Here is a 23,344-nt window from a genome sequence, read left to right as displayed (position 1 = left end):
AAAGCCCTCCCTCCATTTCTGAAAGGGAAGAGGAAATGCTTCAGAGATTCAGCATAGTTTATGCTTTATTTCCACAGTGAGATAGTTATCATTCTGAAAAGAGGTGTTATGTGATCAAGGAAGAGAGAGGTTTTTATTGGATTCACAGGCAAATGAGAAACAAGGCAGTGCATCATAAACAATAATGAATTTCACAACCATTGCTCAACTTGGCTTCCCAATTTTTTTGTGCCACTCAACTTGTCTTCATTTCTTTTTTTTGTACTCCTCCTCTTCCATCACACTCTCTCCCCCTGTGTTTTTTTGTCTACTGCATGACTCTGTTGACACCTACATTCATCTGTCTTTGAGCGAAAAAAAGACAAGCGCTTTTTTTCCATGCCTGTTGTGTTGTCTCTGACTCATTTCTCTCCCCGCCCTGTGTCCTGTGTCTTCTCTCCCATCAGTGGAATATTGAGGAGTCCACCGAGCATGTGAGTAACCCTCATGTGTGCTGCTGGGTTGTCTTGCAGGGCAGGCTCTTCTCCCCTCTGCAATTTGGGGGTGCTGTGTGTGCTTGTGGATTATGAGTTGTGTGGGTGTGTGTGTGTTTATTTCTGTTTGTGCCATGCCTGTAATCCACTCGGTGTGAATCCTCATGAAAGATCATAACCCCATCATAACCACAGCAAGAGATGTGTTTCCTAATGATTCCTGGTTTTTATATTTGTGTGTGTGTGTGTGTGTGTGTGTGTGTGTGTGTGTGTGTGTGTGTGTGTACCACAACCACAAAGCATGAGGATTATGTCTACAGATGATTGCGTACAAGTCTTAATATTTCAACATTTTACTATAAGACAAATTCGTAGTAACAGCTGGGCATTCACTCCGATCTGAGGCACTTACTGCAGCGAGCATGCAGTGCTTTACCCCGTCATTGAGCGTACAGTGCAGTGTTAGGCTGTGTGTCACTATCCCGGTGTGATGCTGACATTAATCAGGCTCACCTAACCTGCTGTCTCACCTACTGTTCCAGATGACATGTCTATCTGAGGGGAGGAGCTGTGTGTTTTATCAGCTCCACACATCTCCAGGATTGCCACCAGCCTTTCATGTTCTTTTCATTTGCCTGGATGGCAGCTCCCTGTTCCATGGCTGTCACGCAGCCCTTTGTTATGGCTTATTACCTCCTAGGCGTCATATTGCACTGGTATAAATGCAGAGCCACTCACTGTTCCCCAGTCAGAAATTCAACAGAAACCTGCCAGAATAACAAACATTGTTTTTGGCATTCAAATAGGGGCAAAGAAGTTGTTTGATGTAAAGGTTTATACCTTTTAACAAACCACATAAAAAAATTAATTTAAGCAATTTAGATGCTTTTTTCCTCTCTGACATAAAGAGAAAGCATAGAAAGCTGGTTAATCAATCCAGTGACCATCTGTGTAGTTTCACATCAGCTCTGTCAGTTTTTTCTTCCTTTAGAAATTAATCAGCGGGACGTGCACAGATCATTTTATTTATTTGGTAACAGCCAGTTAAACAGAAATCTGTTTGCACATCAGACATGGCCAGATTCCTTCAGCTACACCCACATGGCATGAGTCAGGCTTGCCTCCTCTCCCCCTCCTCTTAATGTGTTGATTAACACCTGACAGACACAGAGCTAGACACTGTCAGAGGAAGACATCTGTTCACACATCTTTATTATTTCTTTAGCAGCCATGTTTAGGCGATAGCAGTCTGTGTGCCAGGTAACTAATGTAGTGTGACTAGCCACAGACAGATGTAAACATTAGCATGTCTTGATGACCCATGGCATTCTCACAGGGAGTAAAATTTTGAAGCAATTTACATTGTTTCAGATAATTATGGCATTTTGAATGCAAATCACCATAAATAGAACACACAGTGTCAAACGTAGTGCTATAGTAAAAAAAAATGTCTGAAGCTTATATATTTGTCTTAACAATGCTGCCCATTTCCCCCTGGCATTTTCTACCCTGGTGAGGATAGTGGTGTAGGGAGGCTTGTAGAGAAGAATCCATTTCTATAACTAGTCGACTTGATAATCTCTGTAATGCCCTTTGGTGCTGCTCTAAGCATTTGCTCTGAAGGAAACTTTGAAGCCTTGCTTTTTCTATTTTCTGCTGAGTTTCAAAAGTGTTACTAGACCCGATTTGACCTTGCCAGAATTAGGGAAAAAAGATCTCTGCGGCTGCCACTGCTGAGACTGTTAAAGCTATTTTGTATGATTAAAGTAATGAGACTTCCTCCATAAAGTTAAAATGGTTTTATGATACAGTAATTTAGCATTTTCTCCCCCGTCTCTCTTAAAGGCTAGTATGAGAGCACCAAATGTCCCTTAAAAAGAGGGGCAGTAAAAAGCATTGTCAAACAGAGCTGGCTTATATAGACGGTTAAATGCTCTTCTATGGTGAGGAAATTAAAACTTCATTAGTTAGAGAAACAGCGTTAGGGCAAAGCCATATAATATTCCAAGAGTATGAGAAGTTTGCGTGGAGTTCCGTCAGGAAGGCTTGTAGGCATCGGCGTGTTCGTCCTCTCAGTGGCCCCAGTCAGAACTCCAGCATGTGTGCTCAAGCCGCAGGCGTTAATTTGTTCTATGTATCGAGCGTGTGCTCATGACTGCGTGTATCATTGTGTGCGTGCACATGTGCACATGTATGGTGTGGTCTGTAAATGCATGCATACCTAAGTGTGTGTTTTTATATACAGTATATATACTGTACATGGGTGAGTATTCATGTATGCGTGTGTATGTCTGTTTACATATGGGCTTTGTTCAAGCTCAGAGTGTTTAATTCCAGTGTGTGTGGGTGTGTTTTTATTCAGACTGATGCAGACTGGTGAAGTGAGTGCCAGCACTGCAGCAGGTTACCAATAACAGTGTGTTACCACAGTTGTTTGCTGTTTTTCCGCTGTCTGTTTGTTCTCAATTGTTGAGTTACTGATGTATTCAACCACCTTAGTGTGTCTGTGTTTTTTAGTAGAGATTGTTAAACAGTCAACCCAAGACTTACATGGGAATCCAGAGGACAATAAATACAATAAAGAATCTAACTTTTTCATTAAAAAAAATTAATGTGTAAAATCTGTTTGATAATTTTTTCTATCTTTAAGATTTATTTAGAGTTTTTACAATATGTCCCACAGTCAGAAGTGTACTTGTTTGTGGGCTTTTACAGACTGCAGTTTAGTGATGACCCTGAGCTCCTCTGGGTATAGTCTCATGCTTATCCATGCAGGAGACATGAACACTGACACACTGGTGATGTTCTGGTTCATTTGTTTGGTTTGTTAGTCAATGGGTTCAGCGTGTGCCTTACGATTGGGCGCAGGAGTTTTTCTTGACTAAGAAAAGTTCCTGGTCCCGTTTGTGTGCCTTCAAAACTTCTCTCTGTTAAATGCTTCAAATGTTTTATTTCCTGTTATAGGTAAATTGATCAAGAAACAAGGAGTGGATAGGGAAGGGTGTTTCATTTTACTGTGGTTTCTTTTGGTGCTGTGTGTTTTCTGAGGGGATAGGAGCTTGTGTGAGAGGGGTTTGTGTTTTGTTTTTTTGCTTTTGAGACGGTCTCGCTCAGGCTCACCTATTCCTTTTAACCTCTGACTTCGTGATTTTTCCATTTTGCAGGAGGCCATCATTGGTGGACTGCATTCTGAAACCACCTACTCTGTCACTGTGGCAGCGTACACCACGAAGGGAGACGGAGCTCGTAGCAAAGCTAAAGTCATCACTACAACTGGAGCAGGTCAGAGTCGTTTTTTTGTCAGGGTTATCGTATAAAACATAGGATATGTGCTATCTGTTTACAGTGAATACTGTGCTATTATCTTTAAGGCTTTAAACTGATAACCTCTGTCTGTCTCATTCAAGACGGTACTATGATGAGAAGATGTTAGTTTTAGTGGGTTGCTACGTGTATGTTATCTTTGTTATGTAGGCCGATTTATGAAGGAAAAAAAAGTTCAGCATTTTGTGAAATACTCATATTCACTTTCTGGCAGGGAGTTAGAAGATCAGTACCACTCATATCTGTCTGTTAATTAATGAGTTATGAGTTAATCAGTAAGCTTTAGAGCTGCTGGTTGGCAGATTATGTTTCCTTTTGATAGAGCCAGACTAGCTGTTTCCAGTCGTAGTGCTAAGCTAAGCCAACCAACTTCTTTTTCTAGCCTAATATTTAGCAGACAGATGAATAGTGATGAGAATAGTATCAATTTTCTCATCTAACTGAGATAACACTAGAAAACAAATTATCACATTTCACAAAATATTTAACTATTACTTTAAATTTGAGGGTTGTTTAAAATAGTGACTGCATGTGTTAAGGAAATACAACACAACTTATTATTTTATTTCCACTTCTGTTTTCAGTGCCGGGAAGGCCCACCATGATGATCAGCACCACTATGGGCAACACTGCGCTCATTCAGTGGCAGCCTCCTAAGGAAATGGTGGGTGAGCTGATGGGCTACCAGCTGCAGTACAAGCGCACTGATGAAGAAACCTTCACCTCACGCGAGCTGAGAAAGATTGACGACCATTTCACTGCCACTGGGCTGCACAAAGGCGCCACCTATGTCTTCCGCCTCAGCGCCCGTAACCGCGCTGGCATCGGTGAGGCCTACGTAAAGGAGATCAGCACCCCTGAAGATGTACCTTCAGGCTTCCCATTCAACCTGCAAGTCACAGGACTGACCCAGTCCAGCACCCAGCTGACCTGGGATCCCCCGCTGGTGGCCGAAAGGAACGGCAAGATCATATCCTACATGGTTGTGTACAGGGACATCAACAGTCAGCAGAACAGCACAAACCGCACAGCCGACACGCACATGACTATCCAGGGTCTTAATCCTGACACCACCTACGACATCCGGGTGCAGGCGTTCACCAATAAGGGCGGAGGACCACTCAGCCCCAGCATTCAAAGCAGGACCATGTCGAATGGTAGGATAAACGGTCGGACACATGGCTGACATTTATACACAAACATGCCAGAGCTGTTTGCTTTGAAAACATAAAATCAGGGTTTAGTACATACACTTAATCATTACACACTCATGTCTACACACACGTGTAACCTTGCTTACAACGTACGTGAGCATGTACATGCACACCATATCACCTGCTAATGTTTTGAACTTTTAAACTGGCTATTTTTCTGTCTTTATCAGCGTCACGTCTTTCTCATCTACCACTCAGTACAGTACCGCACTGTGTTTATTGATTTATAGAGTACTAATCTCATTACACGCTACAGTCACATTACTATGCCGCCTCATCCCCCCTCCCATTAGACACAATTCTAAAGCGTACTCAGCCTGTATCTCCTCATGCATTTTATAATCTTATATAAATGTAATTTTTTTTATTTATAACCAGTTGTGCATGATGCCTATTTTAAGACACATGTTGTCAGTCCCTTTATCATATATATTTCTTGGTTATCTCAGAGATCTTAGCCTGTTGCATATGTGTTGTTGCGAGCAGTAATAAATGGAACAGGCTTATGGAGATGAAGGCTATATTTATGTGATCTGTAACCAAGCGTGAATGAGATTGTTGATGTTCCTTGAACTCCCCTGTGGCTTGTCAATTTTGGTCACAAGTTATCACCACAGAATATTTTTACATTGTTTACTGGGGGGGGTTATTTGCTGTACAGTAGTGTGAAATTGAATTACGCACATTTATTGTATACTAGTTGTTATACATGAGATATTAATCGAAGGATTTTTCCCCCCTAGATTTTCCCACCCTAAACTTTGGTGTCAAAGCTGTCATGAAAACATCTGTCCTCCTCACCTGGGATTTGCCACCAAACTACAAATCCCAAGTGCCTTTCAAGGTGAGTGCCAGTATTTCTGCATCCTGAAAAAAAACCCCAGCCATTTACTCAAGGACAGATAGAAAACATTTCACCATGAGCACAGTTTTAGTTAATATTATACTTGATTAATATTGATTGCAATAAGGCATTTTTAAATCTCTTTTTTTCAACCACTAAAATAAATACAGTACAACAAAAGAATGGAACAGGATTTCTTTGTCACTGGAAAACTATTACTGTCATTGTTACACAATATATAACATTCACTGAACATATATTTGTAACATAATTGCATTGCAGTTCAATACTATTAGCTATTAACACTTTCACTGGGGTGTGATGCAGTGACTTTCCCTATTTGCACAGAAAAATAGGAAAAGCCAGCTTTAGGCTCATTATGAGGTGTAATAATCTGTCAAAATCATATTATATCAATTTCCACCCCATTGATAATGGAGCAAAGACAATTTGAAGTGTAAAAAAAAACAATTGGATTTGCACCAATGGGCAAGTTTGACACTTAAGCACATAAGATAAGGTGTCAGATGAGATGGCCGCCTCTCTTAAGACCGTGCTGCTTTTGTCCCTGTGTGCGTCTGTGTGTGTTGGAGGGAGTGAGAGGAGAGCGCATTACATTTGTCTGGAAGATATACATTTTTGGTATGTATTTTAAGTTAAAACCATATCTCACTGTTTTCCCTTGTGTGCTCACAGATCTTGTACAACCAGCAAAGTGTAGAAGTGCAGGGAAACCTGAAGAGGAGGCTGATCACACAGCTGCAGCCAGACACAGACTACTCTTTTGTGCTGACAAGCAGGGGTAACATTGCTGGAGGTCTGCAGCAGCAGGTGTCCATCCGCACTGCCCCCGACCTGATCAAGACCAAGCCAAGCACACATCAGGCTCAGGGTGGCAAGATGACCATCAACCTGCCTAAGGTCCAGACCACCACACGTGTCAGGTCAGTACTGAGATACATGGGACTGAACGCATGGGCTAGCTCTGACTCTGGGCATAAATCCACAAATAGATGATGATTTTTTTTTTAGCCAGTTTTCTTGAATTAGCATAAGTAATTTAGCTTTATTTGTTTTTGTTTCTTGGCTGCTTCAGTGACCAGGCTTTGCATCAGGGAACAGTAACGTATCTTGTGTAAATTAATACTTTAAGTAAATGACAAGAAATTAACAAAGGGCCCCTAAACAGCCACTTGACAGTTGTCAAAAGGCGTAATCATTCAGGAGCTAATTCAACTGCAACTCTGAAAACTGAACAACCTTTCAACAGCAGCAAGTGGCAGGCTTGTATCTGATCAATACTAAATCTATTTTGAAACTTAAAACTGCAACTTTTGGTCTCAGCCAACTTTACACAGCAACTGATGATAATCAAGACTTTTATCATCAGGTCAGGCTGTGTTATGTTTTGACTCAAATTGTTTAGAGCACAATTGTGCCTGAGCCTGACAAGTTAAGCTTTTCCTTCAAATACACACACACACACACACACACAGACACATCTGAGTAGGGGGAGTGCACAGGGTTGATTGGTAAAAAGATTACAGGGCTGTCAGAGCTGGCCAAGCTCCAGCACAGATTGACAGGGCAAGAGCACACGTGATTGGGGATGGGAGAGTTGAGGTGTCTGTGTGGGGGGGTGAGGAGTCTTGTTATACATGTCTTCTCCCACTCCCAGACTTGACTGACTGTTGAATCACAGAGTCAAGGCCTAGAGAGAAGGGGAGAGAAGCAGCTGCTTTTACTGTCAGCAGCAGCTGATTTTACAAGCGGTTGAATGCCGCAGTGGGGGAAAAACTTTGAGCTGAGAGGAGACAGACTGGGGGAGAGCACTAGAGAGACAGACTGGGAGAGAGCACTACAGAGCCAGACTGGGGGAGAGTACCAGAGAGACAGACTGGGGGAGAGCACTAGAGAGACAGCAGTAGTTAGACAGCGATAGAGAGCCAGTATATAAATAAACACAGACACATATGTACATTGTGTACTCACAAGCAAGTCCCTCCATTCATTACCTTACTCTTTTACTCCTTAGTTTGACCCTAAACTCCTAAATGTCTTTCTGATGTCTTTCTTTTCCTTCTATTTTTGGTCTTAATAATGATAGCAGTAAAAGAACACACACGAGTAGTCACATAGCCGGTCCTATTAACCTAAGGATTCCTATGGGGATCTCTATTAGCTGAAGGCTTCTCTCGCTGGGATAGTGTTTGTTCCAGTCTACGTGGCAGATGTTCTTAGTCATTAGCCATTAATTGGAGAACGCAGTGCCAATCTGCTGGTGTTCGACCTTGGTTGGACTTGTGTACCACTCAAGTTTTGAATTCAGCCCAGGAAGCCTCACAGTGAAAGTATGTCTTTCTAAATGTTTTGACTGTGTTATTAATGCGCCTGGCCCTCTTTGATCCCAGCGTGTGTGTGCTTCAGTAAGTCTGTCTTAACACAAGCTTTATTTTTCTTGGCAGGTGGTACTACATCGTGGTGGTGCCGGTGTCCCAGTCAACGCGGCGGTGGAAGAATCCAGACGAGATGGACCTGGATGAGGTTAGTGCCAGCCGGTGGCTGATTGGCTCATGTGCAAGGTCAGGGGGCACCAATAGCATCTCCCGTTCCAACTGGGTAGGAAGCCACTGGTTGTAGCTAATTAGCTCTACCCTCCTGGGCGCAGGGAGGGGGGGGTGGCAGGGCAGGGAGATTTTAAACAATGACTCACTGGGGCAGGTGGGGAATGTCCTGATCAGACGCCAGGTCTACAAACTGTTCCCATCTGCCGAATTCAACAGTTTGAGTGCACAGAGAATAATCTTAATCTTATATAGCTATTGATGATGTTAAGCAATGTTATGCAAGTAAACTTTATTTATACAGCACTTACAAATTACTGCTCTACCTCTATATTTTTCTTTATAGTCTTTGTAATAGGAGTTTGGCAACTCCAAGTTTTACATAAGGTATTCAAATGAGGATAAAGATTTATGACTGCTTTATTATTCTATTGAATAAAGGTCCTCCTTGTCCACAAGAGAATTTAAGCTAAATGACATGCCTAAATATTAATAGCGTCATTTTTAAGTAAACTGCGAGGCTCGTTGGTTTGGATCACTATTGTTCAAGCTCCCTGAAGAAATAACAGAAGAGACCAAGTGAGGGAGAGGGATGGGACTCCCTGAGTCATTAAACACTGAGCAGGCCATTGTCTCCTCCCTCCAACATAATGATTTAATAAAGCTACATCTGGAGCAGCACATGAGACATCACTGACAGAAAACAAAATGCTGCTGAAAACACAGTGCCGCAGTGCTGTATGCTCCTGCTCATTTATTAACCAGGCTAGCAGTCATGCTGAGATTGTGTGCTGGAGCAAGCGCTAATTGCTCACTTCGTAGCTTGGCTGAATTGTTTGCAAAGTTATATCACTGAGCAAAGGGCATTTTAGCTGAGTGGAATCATTATCTCTTATTTGGAGGCATGGTAAGAACCAGACCTCAACGTACAGTGCGAATTCAAAGTGTTTTGGGGTTGTTGTTGTTTCTTTTTATTTTAAAGTCAATGGAAGTTAGGGCATTCAGTTGCTCTATTGACTTTTTTTTCACATGCAACCCACATAGATTTTTTTGCCCAAAGTCCCATTGATTCAATGTTACAGTATTATGTCGTAAACTTAGTCTCTTCATTAATGAGAAATCTTTTTTTTTTTTTTACTGCTCCTCAGAGGTCAGGGTCCTACTCACTTTAAGTCTTTGCTGCCAAACTTGACAATAACTTTTACTCTCCCAATGTTTTCCACAGCTACTCAGGTCAAGTGAAGGCCCTGTTCTGAGGCGCAAACGTCACCTGGATTCCACCAAGCCTTACATTGCGGCCAAGTTGGCCTCGCTCCCGACCACCTTCACCGTGGGCGATGAGAAGAGGTACAACGGCTTCTACAACAAACCCCTGACCAGTCCACAGGAGTATCTCTGCTTTGTCCTGGCCGTACTCCGATACGAAGGGACAGACAGCACTGCTAATTATGTAAGAGACACCCCCACACACACATGTTAGTTAAAACTTTCATTTACAGTCATTCACAACAGGCATAATAATAGTATTTTTCGTTTTCTAAGTAAGATCCGATAAAATAGACCTTAATTTATCCCAAGAGAACATGTTTTATAAAAAGTCGAAAAGAGTACAAATACATAGAGTGTAAATATGAAAGATCAATAAGGTGTAATCCAAAATACACACAATGCCAAAAATATAAAAGTAAAGGCCCATTCTGGATATGTCAGATAAAAATGTACCTGAGCCCCTATTCTGAATATTTATACGTGTCAGCTTTTCTTTTTTCAAACAAACTATTTAAGTTTATCACCCGGTCTCCTTCAGCTCTAACCACACATTCTGTCAAGCATTTCCAAAATGGCAGTGGCAAGCCAAATTGTTGTTGTTTTACTGCCACTTACCCTTTACTACAGCCGCCTCTAAAAGTCATTGCAGCTTGTCCTGATAACTCCCTTATCAGTCGACAATGACATCAGAGATCCAGCTTTGCCATTTCGGCAGCCAGCGGGGCCCAGTGCAGATCTCTTTACAATGCTTATACAAGACTCTTGGCTTTCTAAGTGGAGGCCCCATGCACTCGTCAAACAGCACTAACGCAGAGGCTGAGCTCTCTGTGGGATGGGCTGGAGTAAACTTCACTGCAGGAAGAATGAGAGTCTGCGATTGCTCTGGGCTCCTTCACTACCCGGGACATGCATATTCAGTAGCTGGGCCCCTGGGCGACCACAGAGGGAGAGAGAGCGAGTGCTCCGTGTCCGAAAACCAAATCCCTTTTTTCCTGACTTTTCACCTATTTCTTTCTGTTCTCTCTCTCTCTCCTCTCAGCTCTTTTTCTTTCGCTCACTCTCTGCTTCTCGGTGTCTCTCTCCCTCTCCCCATCTTTCTTGACCGTGAAGAGAGCAGAGGAGATTGATTAGTGCGGCTGGAGTTAAGAGGGAGACGAGGGCCTGGTCACAGGGCCTAGGGTTTCTGTAAAGCAGGCCTGATTCCCTTGAAATGCTGCTTTAAATGTCCCTAAAGCCCCCCCTCTACCAGTAATCCCCCACTCCTTCGCTCTGACAAGGGGAGGGAGGTACGAAGGAGGCTATAGTGGGCAGCCATGATACACTTGACTTCAAAAGAGATGCTTAAACCCCATCGCTGCACAACACTCTCACTGCACCTGCCAGATGTACCAGGTTGGATCAGTGGCGCTCAAGATTAGTCTTTTTCTGTGTACTCCCCCTCCTTAAACTGTGTAGCACCCTCCCACCTTTAAACTTAATCGCTTGGATTAATCAGGCTTCACTCACAAGGTGAGTCAATCAGTGTGTTTACCTTCACTGCAGTAACCCAGTTATTGACGGCTTTCTGCAGTAAACCTAAACGTCATGCAAATGAGACACCTGATTTCCTAAATGGCGTACAGATTTACAGAAACTCACTTGCCAGGGAGTCATTGCTTGAGAAACCTTTTTTTGAGCATGTATAAACTCAAACAGGGTTTTTACATGTGCGCATGTGCATGACAAAGACTTTAGACAGAGAAGGTGTCGCTGTGACAGAGATTAAAGGAAAGATCTTTACTCATTGCAGTGCATCCTTGTACCCAAAATAATTATATCCAAAGTCAGATTAACACTGAAACTGAAAAAAAGATGTCTAAAGTTGACATCCACAGCTGAGCAGTAGGCTTTTTGTAACAAGTCAAACATATGCGCAGATCAAAAGGAAAAAACTGTCAGAGCCTGTCCTCTCACTGAACTGCCAGTCCAAAGTCCTCGACAAAAAAAAAAAACCTCTTCAGGCTACAGCTTGATACTGTGTCACAGATTCACTCAAAATGTGCCATCCTTGGTTGAAAATACAGTCGTACGGGATAGGAAAGAAATCCTATAACTGACCTGCTGCATATAATAAACGCAGGATTCACAGTAACAAGATTACTGCAGTGCGTGTGAACACCCTGATTTCCTTATTTATACTAGTAACCTTGTTTCTTGTGTGCATGTAAACATGCTGAATTCTGAGGTGGTGACTACAGGTAGGCTGTCATTGATCGCCGCACAAATCCCCTAACCGCACTCTTTGGGAAACTGAGATACCACAGCAGTGTTTGTTTTTGTCACACCCAGCACAGCACTTGCAAACATTTATTACTAAACACAAACGGGTACAGAAGGTAGAGCGTGCAGCGAGATTGAGCAGTTGGCAGAAGCCGCCTCAAGCAGGATCTTCACCAGACCCAGGAGAATAAGACAACAAGTACTGGAGTAAATGACTTGTGTCTTTACTACACTTCCTCGCCACCACCCAAACTCCCCCAGCGTAGATCAAACAGGACCGCCAGGGTTTAATAAGCCCTCGTATATCAATGGCCACAAGCAGCCAGCAGTGGTTGAAGGGAAGAAGAGAAGGAAGGAAAGCAAAGGGGGATGAGAACGAGAAAGAAAAAGAGAGTGTGCCTTCATGTCTCCCCAGCACCCAAGGCAGATAAACAAGCCGGGGGAAGTGTGAAATGGGATGATAGATGCTGGGTGTGTATAAACAGTATCATTTAATGCGAGAAGAGAGTGAGGGAGGGAGGTAGCATGAAATATTGTGTGATGTGAGACAGAGAGGAGGGGTGGTGTTGGAAGAGAGGAAAAGAGGAAAGCAAAAATTTTGCATTGTGTCCCGTCCAGCCTGTGAAGCTTGCATGAGAGAAAATGAACTGGTGGAAGAGGAGGAGATTGTGCTAATGTGTGCTTTTCTTTTTCGAAGGGAGAGGTGAGCTTGTGACGCAGAGAGAAACCAAAGCAGAGAGTGTTCGAATCTGTTTACCACAGTTTTCTGTTTGCAATGCTATCCAGACATTTATATTCTACTCACTCTCAAAAAGAATTGGCTTTGTAGCACTAATTCGGTTGGTGCTTTGGGCTCAAAACACCGTTAACATGGAAGACTGACTTCTTTCGAAATTCAAAAGGCTTAGACAAACAATATCAAGAGAGAATTATGAAAAGAAGATGTTTTCTCTAGCAGAGAGTACATGCATATTCAAGCCCAACTTTTCACCAAGGGTGGTAAGAATATATAGGCAATGTCGATGGTATTCTCTCTTTAACTGTTATGTCACTTCCGCTCCTAGTGGCGTCTCCCTCTAGTGATGCCTCCAGAAATCTGGATGCTTGGTATTCAGACAGCTAAAGAATGAAAAGTGCAGGTCCAGTGCTGAATGGGAAAGAGGGGAGGGTAGGAAAAAAGTATGGAGGGAGAACTACAGTACGAAGGAGAAGGTCATCATACAGGGTAGGCTAGACCCCGCAGCTACATTCCTGTTCCTCATAGATAAAGACATACTCACACATACTATCAGCTTTCCCTCTCTCATTTTGTACCTCTTTTTTTTTGTTTCTATATCTCTATTCTCTAGCCTGCCTTCTCCTTCCCTCTCGCTGTCTTTGTCTGTGTCATGCAACAATGAGGAGAGTGTGTGTTCCTCCCTGAGGAGGCTGAGAGTGCGGCAGATACAGAATGGCCGTCTTTGCATGTTTGTTTGTTTGTCTGGCGCACACCCCTACGGCTTATTTAAGCCACTTTTTGAGACGGCGGGGTCAACGGCGAGTTGAAACAAAATGTGCCTGTGCTGCATGTAGCGGATTCTGCGCTCAGGGGATGGCAGAGCAGAGGCTGACTGGGGAAGCTGTGCAGCCCACAGGCCAGATAGCAGACTCGATATACTGCTACTACCATAACACCTCTGCTTCAGTCTCTCTGTCTCTTCGCTCTCTGCCATCTCTCATCACCCACTCTCTCTCTCTCTCTTGTTCTCTTACTCTGCCTCAGACAAACACTTATAATCATACACACACACACTCGGCTGCGACCTCGACAAACACACATTCTTGTGGAGGCTCAGAGGAGCTTGAGAAAAGGCTCCGAAAAAACTGACGTATGCTCACACAAGCTCTTACACACATTTGTTTACAGTCTTTTTCACAGCCACACACGTTCTCTTTCTCTCACTGACAGATGCACACACATACACCTATCGACACAAGAAAATACATTCATCACTCATAATGCTTACTGTGGAATATCTATCTACTGTAAAGTAATAATACTCATCTGCAGTAATCCACAGTCATACAATCTCCTGTGTCTCTTCTCAGTAGGCATGGGTTGTAATAGAATCCAATATTTAATCCACTTTCCAAATTCAATTCTCGTATGAAATCTATTTAGGCTTGGCTCTCAATATTTTTAAGCAACTTAAGATATAAATAACTAAAAACCAAAGATTCAATTGAGATCTGTAATTACTTTTGTTGAGTGAGAAGCCACTTCAGTTTTGAGTGGCAGCTTAATTACCATTCACAGCGTGTATCTGACACATTTAAATAATAGGTGAAGGATTCTTTCTTGATACACATGCTTTTTTTCACAAGCTCCAAATACTGGAGTTCCTGATAAGCTTAAAGTAATGACATGTTAAAGTAAATGTAAATGTAAAAACTGGGAGATACAACAATGTCTTTTTACCAAGGGAAGACTCAAAAAACATAGTTCACTACTGATCGTAGAGGGGCATTTCTGTATCTCTCTTCAGCTGAGTATAGATACCAGTTTAAACAGACAGAAGGAAATAAACTTCCCTTAAAGGACCAGTGTGTAGGAGTTAGTGGCATCTAGCAGTGTAGCTGCTGATTGCAACACCTTTGCCCCATCCTCCCTTTCCAAGCGTGTAGGAGTAACTATGGTGACCATGAAACTCGCAAAAAATGGGAAAGGGCCTATCTAGAGCCAGTGTTTGGTTTGTCTGTTCTGGGCTACTGTAGAAACATGGCAGTTCAAAATGGTGGAGCCGTTCCCCCTGTTGATAAAAACGGCTCATTCTTAGGTAACAAAACCACCAGTTCTTATTTTCAGGTGATTATACACTAATGAAAACATACCTATGAATATTATATTCCATTTCTGCCAGTAGATTCTCCTAAATGTTACACACTGGTCCTTTAAGGCAAATGTCTTATGCCACTCAGGTTAATTAGCTACAGAAGGGATATTTCAATCGACGAACGTTAAAAATGCAAATTCTAACCTGAATGTTGTGTACAGTGGTCATATATGTCCTTAATAAAAGAGTAAGGATTGTAAGTGAACGTTTTTAAGATTTATTAACCTTTGAGTTTAACAAGTCCATGTGTTTTATTGCCATGGAGCTGACCCTACCTCTAACATACACAAACCCACCCCTGTCCATACTTATATACAGACACACTGATTCACAGTGGTAACAGATACACATAACTTTTATGTCTCTCACTGTCTCTGACTCTCACAGGCTCACACATTCCTTCACTGCACCATCGCTCCATTGTGATACCACTATGCAAGTGCAGAGGCATTAGGAGCTGCGTGACTGAGCTTTTATCAGATATTAGGGCCGTTCAAATGGATGATCCCAGTACTTTGGCGTGACCAACAGACAAAAAGCCCTCTCTTTCTGCCCAGCCCTCTCTTCTCTCTTTTCCTCCCTTATCCTTCTCTGAAAGCACAGCTGCAGTCATTTGTTACACCACCAAAAAGAAAAAAGTTTTTTCCCAGGATTCCCTGCAGGGCCACATCCTACGGCCTTTTTTGGGTCCTCCCGAAGGAACAGGAAGCCTTGTGGTGTCGTCACATCAGCAGTGTCCCACCACTGTGCCATTTCTCTTTGTTGTTAGATAATAGGTTCCTCCCAAAGGCACACAGAACGGGAGAGAACCGGTCTCATGTGCCTGGTGTGTGTATCTCTGTGTGTGGAAAAGACAAAGACGAATGCAAAACATTGCTGCTGTAAACTACTGCTGTAATATGAAAATGTGAATCTTTTTTCTTTACAACTTGAGTTATCTTGTGTCTGTGCTTAATGTCAGGGTGCGCAGGTTTGCACGTACACAATTGAGACATGCTGAAACACTCACACACCCATACTGTAAAGTACGAGAGATAACAGAAGTATATGACAGAGCGCAGGACTCTTTGAGCTCATCTCAGCTTATCTTTCCAATTAATATCTGCCTGTGTGCCGAAGAGAAGGCTGCTGTGTGGCTAATGATCCGGATTACTGCTGCCTGCCGCCCCGCCACTCCCGCTGCATGCTGGGAGCCCAATTCCCTTCGAGGGCTGCGATCTGTCACCCATGCCCCTCCGCACACCCTTCCTCCCCTCCCCGACCTGCGTCTCCCATCGTCGTTCAATAGGAGACACGCTGCGCTCTAATGACAGATGCCTGGCACCTCCCTCTTTCTCTTTCTCATCTGTCACCTTGCTCTCCTGCAGTTGGACTCCCTCTTCTTCAGACACTTTTTAAACGCTGTACTGCGTCGCCTCGTGCACCCACTCCTCAGACACACACTCACACACCCCCATCCCTCCCTCCCCTTCGTCATTTGAAGACGGAGGAGCCGAGAGATGTCTCATTTACAACCAAGGTGGAAACGCACCCTCACTGTCACCTCCTCCTCCTCTTCCGTCACGGTGTGAACACTAATGAAGAAGAGATGAGTCCTCTCCTGTGCCCCCATTTATCTCAGTGGCCAAGGGACATGCACACTCATCCCTGCCTCTGTCTCTGCCTCTCTCACTCTCCTGTCTCACACTTGCTCTGTCATCATCTGTAACGTGATGCAATGCTTTAATAGAAACCTAATAATAACTTAATTAACCAAGATGGTTATTGTTTTAAGAAAAGTGTCTTTTGAGTTACGTCAGTAGCTTCATGGCTTGTTCTACACATCCTTGATCTGTGGCCTATTATAAGGATAAAATAACTATAACAGGGATATTTGGATTTCCTTTCCTTATCAAGATAGACTTACTAAATCACTAAATCCCTATATTTTATTATTTCATTTTTTTAGTATTTCATTTTTTGCAACATTATTACATTAGCTAGATAAAATACTGTATAATAAATGTCTGTTATTTCTTTATTTGCATGATTTCTCTTATACCCATAATTTAGGAACTCCTATTGTGCACCACTTCTCAAACAAATGTATTGGTCGTATCCTTCTGTAATCTTAACATCATCAAAATAAAGGCTTATCTTGAGTCTGTTTATCGGAGGTCTTGATGCACTAAGCGTCTGCACTTCTTCACATAGTCAGTAAACTTTTAAAGCAATTAAAAATGTTGAATGTTGAATTTACCTTAACAGGATTAACTTTTTCCCTGTGATGTGTGGGTTATTTTGAACTTTTTTAAAAAGTCTAAAAAGCCCTTAGGAGGGCCACTGTACATTTAGATGAGAAGGGAAAACCTTACATAGATCCTACAGCTCTGAAGTGACTTGGCTCTCATGCACTTGCACTTTCCCTCTTTTCCTTTCCCTTACAGATGACATTTTCAGCCAGTCCCTACTCAGACCCAATCCAGGTCACAACAAGTATGGCTCAGGGGATGGAGCAACCTGAAATGTTGTGGGTTATGGGCCCAGTGTTGGCTGTGGTCCTCATCATCAGCATTGTCATCGCCATCCTGCTCTTCAAGAAGTAAGCGGCTGTGCTCAGTCATTCTTTGTGTTTGAGTGAGGATGAACTGCAGTGACACTTGTGATTGTAGGTTTCTTTTGGTTGCATCAGGAATGGTAATGAGACATGCTCTCCTCTGCCACTTGCACCCAGCTGCTCGCAGACCAAACTGTAACATCCAATTTCCTTACCATAATATACACTGTAACAGGAAAGGAACCAAAAGCGGATTGATTTGTCTTTCAGAAAATCCTCATTTCTTCCCAGAAGATTTTGGCCCAGCTGACCGTTTTTAACAGTACTGTGTGAAGTGTCAGTTGAAATGGCAGCTGACATAGCCTCCCTAATGAAAAGCACAGCTTGGCTGTCAAAAACCCTTAGTTAGAAGTGAGAAATGTGTTTTGGCCAACACCATCGGTCATTTCAAATAAGAAACAGAAGGCTGCAACACAGGGCTTAACTAAAAGCTCAGTCAATATCTCTTAAAAGCACTTCAGCTGCCCCTGTGCAGCACACCGTGGATACACGCAGTCCAACAAGGTGCAGGGGACGTGCAAATAAATAGACAATGATGCAACTAGTGCTGAGTAGTTGGTCAACAACTGTATTGATAATTGATTAATCGTTTTGGGTGATTTATCAGGTGAAAAAAAAAAATCTACTTATCTGTTTTCTAGACCAATACATGCAGCAAACTCACCTTTGATAACCTGGAACTATCAATTGTTTGGCATTAATACTTAATTGCTTAAAAAATTTATTAATTATAAAAATTGTTGCTGATTAATTAGTCAGTTGACTATTTGATTAATGTACTATTTGTGGCATCTCTATAAAGTAATCATTAGTTGGATTCCGGAAACCGGTCTGTCTTTAAACTTGTTAAGATTAAACAGTGATTTGCATGTTAACAGAGGAGACAATAATAATAACAATAATGTGATTTGGACACTATAAAAACACCATTTAGATGGGAAACTATTACCTACGAGCTATTATTTACCTCACTTGGCTTCTTCCTGATTAGGTCCCTCCTCCCTATCTTCTCCTAATGGCTCCATTACAAATTCTCCATTTCACATCACACCTATTCTCCAACTTGCCATGCACAGCCCTGCAGAGTGCTGTGTGGCTGCCGTCTTCAGCAGACTTAGAAAGGGACCGGTTAATAATAGGCCTTGAGACAGCTCACCGCTGAGTAGCACATCCTCTGTCTGGAAACCCTTTCTCCATGTAGACGCAGATCGACAGGAGGGACTGTGGGGAGGTGGCGGTGTGCCCTTTTCACTGTGGACTGGCAGTAAATGTGCAAAGGAATAATCACACTCTAGCTCAGGTTGTTATTGCTACCTGCATATTCGCCAAGACCAACACCAGCAGTGAACAATGATGAGGTTATTCTCAAAACTCTCCAGAGAATGTTAGAATACCTTTTTTATGCTGTGCTTTCAAGATGTGGTTTGCATTTTCGGAAGAACTGGATTTAGCTAGTTGAAAATGGAGTTAGAACAAACTTTGAGTAAAGAAGTTATAGGTCCATATGAATACCAAATACTTATTAACCCCCCCCCCCGACCCCACCCCCCCTTCTTTTTGCCCTCTGTGAATGCAGCAAACAGGAAAGGTGGGTATTGTCGCAACAGTCACAACTTCATCTTCCACCACCCAAGTCCCTTTCATTTGTATTGTGTAATTGGTGGTATTCATCCACGCTTTTAGGGTTGCAGGGTCAGCTTCCTCTCAGCTCCAGTCGGCATTACACAAAAAAATCCACTCAAATAGCAATAAAAGTGGAAACATATTTAAATTGGTGTGTCTAATCTGATTTGTTCAGTTTTATATGACTATCAAGACTTGAGAAGCAGCAGACTCTGCAGCCCTTTTTAACTGAGGTCAAAGGATACCCCAGGTCACTTCCGTGCACCAGTGCATGTTCCACATCTAGTGCCAGTGTTCCTCCTCAGATCGTCCTGTCTGCCATGGTTTGTCTCCATGCTGTGTTTCATTATCCAGCCAGTGTCAGTGCGCCCCTTCAGGATTGGCCCCATCTGAATATGCCAAGGCATCACCTGCTGTTGAATGGGCCATTGTGAAGTAAATGCCAGACAGGGAAACTGCTGAAAAAGAAATGTTCCCATCTTTTAAGCTGACATTTTCCACTGAGACCCATTCCTCCACTTTTTCCCCTTCTCCCTGCTTCCTCGTGGCAGGAGTCTCAACAAAGGGCCCTGTTCTACCCTCATTAAGCACACTCTGTACTCCACACACACTCACACTGTGTGTGTGTATAAATGTGTGTGTACTTACATTCTCACACGTCTTAACCCTCACTTTGAGCCTGAGATGAATAACCCCATTGAGATTGCTGCCATGTTTACTTTAGCCCAGCACTAAAGTGTCATGTAGATTGGTATCTGATTGGGTCAGAGGGAGGGATGAGGGGTGTGGAGAAAATATCACAGATGCCCAAATCTTTCACCCCCTCCCCCAGCTCAGCCCAGCACAGCACCAGCACTGATCTCTGGGAAAACCGGATACAGTCTGGCTCAGCTCTCGGCTGGAGAGGAAAAGATGCTTGTCATAGATTAGCCGTCACGCTGCTAGCATTAGCTTAAGCCCCTGCAGCATAAGATAACAGGTGGCGGTGAGGCCCAAGCCCCAGCGGCTGAGGTGGGCCGGGTTAGGGCTGTGTGTGCACTACCAGCTTTATGTATTCTCACCACGCCGGGCTTCAACAGAAGGCCCTGTTCCTGCCTAAAACCCACGCTCGCCACTTGCAAATGGAGTGCAATGAGATGTGAAATTTCCACGGGGCGCCCTGATGCTTCCTTCCGCCCCTTTTCCATTTGCAGTCAGAAGGCTTGTGGGTCTGCAGCTGTATCTGTGTGAGTGTGTGTAGTTGTGAAAGTGAGAGTGGTGGGGAAGTATACATCTGTGTGCCTGTTTGTGTGTGTATGTCAACAGATGCTGGCTGTCTGAACATTAGAATACAGGCAGGCTGCGTTTTCTGTTCCTCTACCGTCTGATGGACAAAGCTATGGTCGACTGAGCTGAGCCAGTCTGAGCTGTACTGTTCTGTGCTATGTTAGACTCTGCTAGGCCGGGCCTGGCAGCGCAGGTGCTGCCGAACTGGTCTAATTACCCAGTGTTGTGCCACCCAGCTGATGAGCTAATTACAGCATCCGCCTGTTTTCCTCTCAATCTGGAAAGCCAGTAAACACAATGTGTTGTTAGCACACACACACAGCAGCGAAAATCACACATTTAAATCTTTGCTGCACGCAAACACGCACGCACTCATGTACACATACCCACACAGCAGCTGTCACCTATCCAGCGGCAAACAAACCCAACCTAGCCCACTCCAGGAAAATGATGGCGTTTCTTCAAACACATTAAACTCCAGTTGGCAAACTAATGGGGGTAATGCCCTGGTACCTACTGTCTTTTCAATTGCTGGTCCTCAGAACTAGTTTTGAGATCCATTAACTATGCCATTAGCCTCATCAAGTGTGCAACACAGCGAAAATGTGTACATTTTTTTCAGTCCTTTTTTTGTAACAATATAGAAGAAACATTGATGCCATTCTTTATCATCCTGTCATTGTCACTTGCAGTTAACTTGAGGAATTGATGACTCCATTAAAGCTCTTGTATTAATGCATGTGGGTGGTCATGGCATGATGTGTTTAATGCCTTACTGTCTGTTTCTGCCACCTCAGGAAGCGGGCTTCACCCCTGCCCAAAGATGAGCACTCAGGTGGGGTGAAAGACTCCCTGCTGGCCAACTCCTCAGACCCTGTGGAGATGAGAAGACTCAACTACCAAACCCCAGGTAATAAACCACAGTCTAACAACCATACATGTAGCTACATATGGTAAAGTCTGCTCTGCTTTCCCTCAGTAACTGCCCTTGAGAAATGAACCTCATATGACATTCATGTCATATGGGGTGGGTGGTAGGTGTGGGGAAGTTTCCCAGCTTGACGACTTGATGGTTGTGTGATTACATAGTTGGTAATGTGAGGATACTGTTTAATGACAATATAACACAATATCCATTTAATTTGGGTTTAATATCACTAACAGACCTTGGGAGATGTAAGACATCCATGTATAGTATCCCAGCTGTAATTACAACATGGAGGTTGGCATGAACCCTATTTGCAAGTCAGCAACTTGAATTCATAATACAAACACGGAATCAACCTCCACTTGCTCTCATGGACCGGGGTAGTGGTAAACTGAGTGTGTTGTATCAGGCAAGTTTGGTAAGTGTTGTGTGAATGTTTATGCAATGTAAGTGTGTGGATTTTAATCAGGGCTGGAAACGAGTGCAGACTCAGTCAACGCTTATAAAAAATAAGCAAAAAGTATATTCTACTTCATGAGGGGCTTCATTCCACTCCATAAAATTTCATCAGATGATCCTATCTACAACACTGAAAGAAACTATCTAAAGGTGACTCACACCTCTAATAGTGTTCCTTAATATCTTGTATTTGAACGCATTTTTCCTCAAATGGTGGATATTGCATTTTGGATAGGACTTTTTTTTTTTTCAACTAAACAGCATTTCAAGAAGCAATCTACTTTTGCAATGAACGCCTGCCTTCCTTCCCTTTGATGAATCTCTTGTTTATTAGTGCTTTGTAGCAGGTGTTGCTGTATGAGATTCATGTGTCCTGCTTATATTGTTATTTATCCTCAGGCTGTAAATCTGACCAGTTCTCAGCAGAAGAAAAACTGGTCAATAGGAGAAAATAAACAAATCATGTTCGCCATCATACCCAGCTCTGGACGGTATCAGTGGTGTCAGCCCGGGTGAATTCAGATTCCATCCACGCACAGTGGTGAAGTGGGGGGGGGGGGTGTCAGGGTGCGCCTCAGCATCAGCCTTCTTCCTTTTTCCTCCTGATCTCCTCCCTCCTCCCCCGGTCCTCACTCCTCCTCCTCCCTCCATGAGCTCCTTTCATTCCCCCTAGCTGGTAATGAGTCCTGCTGCCTCTGATGTGAAGGTGAGCCAGGCGGAGGGAACAATGGAGCTGAGAGAAAATGTCAACCCCGGTGCATGCGCGTTTGCACTTGTGCGTGTTTCTGTGTGTGTGTGTGTGTGTGTGTGTGTGTGTGTGTGTGTGTGTGTGTGTGTGTGTGTGTGTGTGTGTGCCCTTCTCACGGGTTATTAAAGATCCCATTCGCCACACACACACACACACATACACAGCCCCTTTGAACCCCTGCAGAGGAATTAAGCAGTGCTGCCGCTCTAAAAGAGCCTTGTTCTCCCATCCTCCCACTCCACCTCTTTCCTCTTTTGTCTTCCATTTCCCCCTGTAGGGTAATCTCTCTCTCTCTTTCTCTAACTCCCTGTCCCTCTCTCTCTCTGTACGTCAACATTTATCTCCTTCTTTCTCTCCCTTTCCACACCGCTGTTTTGCTTCAAGAGCGGTGATTATCAGAAATCACCAAGGCTGCGTCTAACTTGCGAATATGTGTGAGAATCCAAGGCTGAGCTGAGTGAATATTGAACAGCCCATTCCACTGTCCTTTCGCTCTTTCTCTGTTTGATGCGCCCACAGCAGGTGAACATTACTGCTCTGATTCTGATTGTTGTTAAGTGGTCCAGCCGATTGCAGCTCATGTCTCCAGTGTGTTGGTTTGTTAAACAGACCTTTTGGCACTCCAACAGCAGGCATTTGGTTCTATGAGTAACTGACCTGGTTTATCCTTGGCAGACCTGGTTCAGATAGTATTTGCAAATACTTAACTCACTTTAGTTTGACACTTCAGATAAAGCATGTGATGCCATTTATGGAGTTGTGCAATTTATACTAAGCAGTCATATACTAAGAGTATATGAAAGGGAAATTCTGGTTTCTGTTCTGTTTGTAGCTTTCCGCATAACTTCTATTGGTGATAATAAGACAAGTGTACTCACCATCTTAAATGCTGATATCTTGGTAC

The 23,344-nt window shown here is 43.2% G+C and overlaps 1 protein-coding gene across 14 annotated transcripts in view; it reads left to right on the top strand.

Moving 5' to 3' along the window:
* The window catches only part of LOC127379237 (receptor-type tyrosine-protein phosphatase F), a 158,814-nt gene that overhangs the window by 111,623 nt on the left and 23,847 nt on the right, over nucleotides 1-23,344 (top strand). For 7 of the 14 annotated variants that reach the window (XM_051428734.1, XM_051429246.1, XM_051429514.1 and 4 more), the window contains 9 exons: nucleotides 447-473; nucleotides 3,638-3,755; nucleotides 4,382-4,954; nucleotides 5,755-5,855; nucleotides 6,552-6,799; nucleotides 8,321-8,399; nucleotides 9,645-9,869; nucleotides 17,247-17,401; nucleotides 21,103-21,215. In XM_051428734.1, the coding sequence (XP_051284694.1) occupies nucleotides 447-473; nucleotides 3,638-3,755; nucleotides 4,382-4,954; nucleotides 5,755-5,855; nucleotides 6,552-6,799; nucleotides 8,321-8,399; nucleotides 9,645-9,869; nucleotides 17,247-17,401; nucleotides 21,103-21,215 (1,639 nt within the window). The remainder of the gene's footprint in view (nucleotides 1-446; nucleotides 474-3,637; nucleotides 3,756-4,381; nucleotides 4,955-5,754; nucleotides 5,856-6,551; nucleotides 6,800-8,320; nucleotides 8,400-9,644; nucleotides 9,870-17,246; nucleotides 17,402-21,102; nucleotides 21,216-23,344) is intronic. The other 7 variants (XM_051375275.1, XM_051429422.1, XM_051375196.1 and 4 more) reach the window with 1 other exon arrangement.

The sequence above is a fragment of the Dicentrarchus labrax genome, unplaced genomic scaffold, assembly GCF_905237075.1.
Source record: "Dicentrarchus labrax unplaced genomic scaffold, dlabrax2021, whole genome shotgun sequence".
Classification (NCBI taxonomy): Eukaryota; Metazoa; Chordata; class Actinopteri; family Moronidae; genus Dicentrarchus; species Dicentrarchus labrax.
Note: the sequence above shows the minus strand (reverse complement) of the source record. Positions and strands in the feature narration are given on the sequence as shown.